This window comes from Actinia tenebrosa, unplaced genomic scaffold, assembly GCF_029948245.1.
Source record: "Actinia tenebrosa isolate PJP-AT-01 unplaced genomic scaffold, QUT_ActTen_1.0 PGA_scaffold5__44_contigs__length_20552954, whole genome shotgun sequence".
NCBI classification, from domain to species: domain Eukaryota; kingdom Metazoa; phylum Cnidaria; class Anthozoa; order Actiniaria; family Actiniidae; genus Actinia; species Actinia tenebrosa.
In genome coordinates this window covers 11,835,730-11,841,188 of record NW_028292582.1, presented here as the reverse complement: position 1 = coordinate 11,841,188, position 5,459 = coordinate 11,835,730, and the positions used below count along the sequence as shown (strand labels likewise).

General features: G+C 34.0%; 1 protein-coding gene across 1 annotated transcript; it reads left to right on the top strand.

Moving 5' to 3' along the window:
• Window positions 1-488: 488 nt before the first annotated feature.
• Window positions 489-4,436, top strand: LOC116295823 (uncharacterized). The gene is made up of 2 exons (XM_031703773.2): window positions 489-951; window positions 3,177-4,436. Exons 1-2 carry the CDS (start codon window positions 692-694, stop codon window positions 3,607-3,609), a joined length of 693 nt encoding a protein of 230 aa, XP_031559633.2. The 5' UTR covers window positions 489-691; the 3' UTR covers window positions 3,610-4,436.
• The last annotated feature ends 1,023 nt before the right edge of the window (window positions 4,437-5,459 follow it).

Genomic DNA, 5,459 nt, shown 5'->3' with positions numbered 1-5,459 from the left:
TGAAGGCATTTGTAACTTGAGTAAGCCAGGGAACTCTGGAATATTCCCGATTTTAATGACCTAATTTTCCTAAAGCTTTTTACAGCTTTTTCAACATTTCCCATTCCTTTTTTTTTTTTAATTGTAGGCTTTCCTAAAGATTTTGTGAACCATTTCGATTCAGCCATTATTTTTTCTTCATGTTGATTGATTTGGGAACAAATACTTTCCTTTTAGATGTTCCGATGATTGCCCGACTGCCTTCGTTAAAGTTCGGAAATCCCTCGTCTTACATGGAGAAGTGTTCTAATCCAAAAGAAAAGAAAAGAAATCCTGTCTAAAAGTTTACGCATCCTTTATTCCTCGGAGATTGAATAAGGTTGAGTTATTCCTGAACTTTTTCCCTATAGTCTAGTCCTCGATTATAACGACCCCATAATTTCCCGACTATGTTCGTTAAAGTTTCGGAAGTCTCTCGATTATTCCCTGGTGAGCGACAGATCGCTTTCCTTCTGCCCTTTCTTCGTTGTGTTTGGTGAGGAGACATTGTTTGTTTTACGTCCGGCCCGTATTCAAAATACGATGTCTTTACTAATAATTTACGGGCTGTAGTAGCATCGCAAGTGCTCCAAAACGGTCCTTTACAATTGCTCGAGGTCAAGAGAATCTTATTTTGCCTGGACATTCCTTCAAAAGGATTTTTGGTATAAAGATGTGGCGAAATCAACGATTGACCAACAGGACAAACAAACCCCCGATTATATGCCGTGTTTCCGTCTCGATCTTAACCTTCGTTGTTATATCAGTTATTTACTACAAGATAAGCCTTCATAACTTCGCTTGGTATAGCAGAAACACAAATGAACCGTGTATGACTCCGAAGAAAAATATGGACGATTTGCTGGCACTAACGAGAGATACAAGCACCGTGTTGAACAAGTTGGGCATTCATCATTTTCTTGCCTATGGAAGGTTAGTAAAAACCACTTCTAGAACTTAAATACGTTGTCATATAAATGATAAACACTCTCAGTTAATCGTACTAGTTTTTAGTTAAGTCAAAGCTAAACGATCGTGTAGTATTTTTGTACATAATTCGCGCTTCAGTTATTGCTGTACGCATATTTCTATGGTATATTAAATGACATTTTCCACTTTGATCATCATAGTACTGGATAATTTTCATTGTTGAGCGATACTCATAGCAATTTATTTAAGCATTTTAAAAATTATTTTGATTTACAGCCCTATTTTCTGCATACATGTATCATGTATTGTCTTCTCTCGAGTCCATTTCGAATAGTTTTTGAATAATAAGGTTAAGTTAATTAAGCTTTATTAGCAAACTCGAAAAGAGAAAAGAAATGTGATTTTTTAACTTAGTGCTACGTGTTCATAATCTTTTTTTATACGATTGCTGATGATGTTTGAGTTCGAAGTTAAATACAAATAAGCCAAATCAAAACAACCTCTGGTTATCACAATCGCTAAAATCATGATTCTTTTGTTTAAAAATAGTGAAAATTATTGAAAAAAAGAAAACATTTAGCAGCTTTAACTAAAGAAAAATATGTGATCTTTAAATCTAGAAACGATTTTCAGTCTCTTATTATTATTATATTCATCAGTATGAAAATTGTGGACACAGTTTAGAACAGCTGATAAAACTTTTACTTTCAGTAATAACTTCCTTTCATTTTTTCAATGTTCAAATCTTATTAATTTTGCCTACATCAGACAAGAATTCGATAATATAATATTAGATTGTCCGATAGTATGCATAAAATACTCAGCGTTATGAAATAATTCCAAGGGCTCCTACAATAATTAAGGAAACACTTATTGATATCCACCAAAATTCTATTTTGTCGCAACAGCAATTTGTATGATTTTATTGAAAAGTGCTCTAATTCTGCAGTAGATCAGTTCACACTGACACGGTCTGTGTGGCTGTAATCTGTAAATGTGGCTGTAAACGCACGACCCCACAAGCTTTAAGCTTTAATCATTATCATGGATAAATAAAGGTGTTCTATTCTATTCTATCTAGGATTCTTATAGCATAATAGGTTGCCGCGCATACAGCATGTTGTTATGGTAATATTATAACAATTTCAGGAACAATTGCATCTAAAGTGAAGAAGTAAGCCAGCTGCATCAATATCACTCCGTTATGGTTAAAAGCTTTTCAATTTTCATGGAAGAATAGATTTGCCGAAGTTTTGAACTCATGTAATTTTTAATATCACAAAAAGAAGTTTGAAAATAAAAAAAGAAAATAAAAACACCAGGAAAATCTGTGAATAATTCAATTCAACAGCCTTCACCAGTGGTGTGATTTGAAGAGATGATTACAATTCATATTAATTCAATCATTGCCTAGTGTTGATCTAGATATATTGTGAAAAACTGCTGTGTCTTAGAAACATTTAATTGCCTTTGATTGGCTGATGACTATAATAGTTCCTAAAGAAATTAAAGCTTGGACACATAGCATGTGACTTAAATTAACGCGATTCAGAGGGGAAAATGCTCTCAAATGAAGGAAATTAATGCGAAAAGGGGTTAATGATTCTTAAAGGAAGGAAATTAATGTGATCAAATAAGCCAAACAACAAATCAAAACAAAACTTTATTAACAGCTGCAAAGTCAGTCTTTGACGTGGCATAACATACGACTAACGTGATAAGGTAACCTAAAGTTAGTAAATATCCTCTAAACGTAGGGATCAAGTAAATGAATGGTAGCACAGTGAGATAGACTTGGAGGATACATTGTCGTTGCAGGTCGTTTGACATTATTTAATGAGATTTTTGAGTTTTGGATAAAAATTTAAAATAGTGTTATTTAAATTAACATCCAACTTTATTATGTATGTTTTAATTAACGTTAAAGGAAATTATTGCAACCTAAATTAACGTGAATTTTCGAAATTCACGTTAAATGGGTGAAGTGTTAATTTCCTATAATAAGGTAGTTCATTTGAGAGCAGACTTTGTATGACCGTGAATTGTCACAGCATTGTCATGGTATGGATGATAACAGCTTTTGAATCACTGCATTAAAGATCATTGCTTAGCCAATGAAAATGCTAAGACATGGCATGCCTGTAATGTGCATCATACAAAGTTTTATTTATTTAACCTTTTTTTAATAGAGTGCTCATTTTTAATTTGTTTTATTTATTTCTTGGTAGCCTTTGGGGAGGACTGCGATATAATGCTCCACTACCATGGGATAATGACTTTGATTTTGGTGTTTTATACGATGAAATCATTCAACACTCTGACGAGGAAATCATCAATGAATTCAAAGCATATGGAATCAAATGTTACTACTCCAATCGGTTTGGATTTTATCGTGTAACCAGAGATACAGCTAGGGGAGATATCATGGTCTACAGAGACTTTTACAATAGTGGATGGATGCACCGCACAGGATGGGAGGCGTACCTCTTCTTCGTTAATTACAGACACTTCCATATGTTTCCAGCTCGACTGGTTAACTTACCAATGCCTGAGATTAAGTTTGGTTATAGTAATATCTCTATACCCCACGGGAAGATAGAACTACAGAAGTACCACTACCCGAATGACTGGTGGCTTGTGGGTAAACCAAGAGGCTGCTAGTTCTTCTGTACATTAGAGTAACTTTTGTATGAGTGGGAAGCGATATCGCAAATTTCATAATTATAATCTAGCTGTACTACATCTTACCACGTCTGTAACTACATATTGTGTTCAAATGCAGGGCTTACAATAATAGCTGGTCATTGGACAAGGTACTGGTTCAATCTTTGCCTAGTGCCATTTTGATCAAAAATGTTGAGCCAGTATAACCAAGCTTAAAATTATTTGGCCAGTAAATCTTAACTGGCAACTGACTGGCTGATATTTAAGCCCTGGTATGATTTGCAATGGAAATAATTTCAATGTTCAGGCATTTTGTGCCATGTCCCCGCTGAGAGTCAGTACCATATGTTTCCCACTCATGAAATGCACTTCTAAAGATTATACTTTATTAATTAGGTTGTTAGAACAAAATGACTTAATGACAGAGATTGCAAAAAGAGTTATTAGTTACACTGGGCTGTCACAATTGGAACTTATTTGGTCAAATCTTTGCCTTGCCTGTGGGTCATTTGGACCAGTAACATTGAGCTAGAAATGAGTTATATATTTGACAAATAGAATATGTGAATTCATGATTATAGAATATTTGATTTATACTGGTAGTAATTTATACCAAAAATTTATCTGATCTGTTAAGCTTAAAAGCCTTAAGATCAGTGATTATGTAAATACACACAGAAAGATTTTATACACATAGATCTAGTATTAAATGGAAAACACTTGTTCACAAACATGATTATTTTTACCTGGCACTTGGCACTGTCTACACGGTGTCTCATGTTTAAACTAGTGGTGAAAATTTCCAAATAAAAAGATGTCTTGAATTTGAAGTTGCTTAATTGAAAAAAAAAAGCACAGCGATCCATGGGGGAATATGAGGGGCATGGGGTGAGGGAGTAGTGTTGGTAAGCATCCTGTATTGCCCAGCCTTGTGAAGATTAGCAAAGAAAAAATAAGCTCTTGACAAAATCTCTTTTATCCATTTTTCATAATTATGCAACCAACACAGCCTGGAAAGCCCAGCCCAAGACATTGGGGTTTTTGGTTTCTGTTGATGACAAAAAACTAACTCGGACCATTAGAAATTTGATTTTGTTTACATATCTACTAATGATGGAAAATAAACCAGCCAATGGTAAGCCTTACTTCTTATGAAATATTTATTTTGATCGACAGCTGTCAAATAAATGATTCAAAGGTTTAATTGAATCTTGCAGATGCTTTTAATTTTCTTAGCGTAACTTATTTGCTTTTCTGAAAACAGGGAAATCGTGTTAACTGAAATAATGGAGTAAAGTGGCAGTCTTATGAATCCAACTGGTGTGGCCAGCCTGGAACCTCCAACACTCTATTATCTTGTGCTATCAGCGGCATAAATTTCCCTGCATAGCAACCCAAGGGGTGGGACACTAATGCAGGCTACATGAATATACATTGTCATTATTATTCAATCATGAAAAGGGAATCTGAATGAAAGTATGGGATTTGTAGAAGAAAGTCATTTTTGCCATTTTTTTCACTCCACCTCAATAAAAAAGCTTTTGTCGTGAGTATTCATTACATGAAATTGTATTTGCTGCTACCAGTGATGCATCTTACCTTGTTCATCATCAGAAGAGCACATGATTTGATTAAAAGGAATGAAGGAATTACTGTTATATTTAGTTACTTTCCATTTTTTTTAAAATCTGACCTAAGTCTTCCATCAAAATCAAATATCTATTTATTTTTTGGATTTTATTATTTTTCACACCCTTAATGTCAAAATACTTTATTATTGAACTAGATATGTGAAAACAAAAATCATTGAAGCTTCATAATTTATACCTTAATATATTTGGGATTCC

What these genes read in the sequence shown, in the direction of transcription:
- LOC116295823 (XM_031703773.2), top strand. Translation starts at nt 692, where the DNA reads ATGTGGCGAAATCAACGATTGACCAACAGGACAAACAAACCCCCGATT. An exon ending in CATTTTCTTGCCTATGGAAG is followed by an intron (nt 952 to 3,176) that starts GTTAGTAAAAAC and finishes ATTTCTTGGTAG; the next exon opens with CCTTTGGGGAGGACTGCGAT.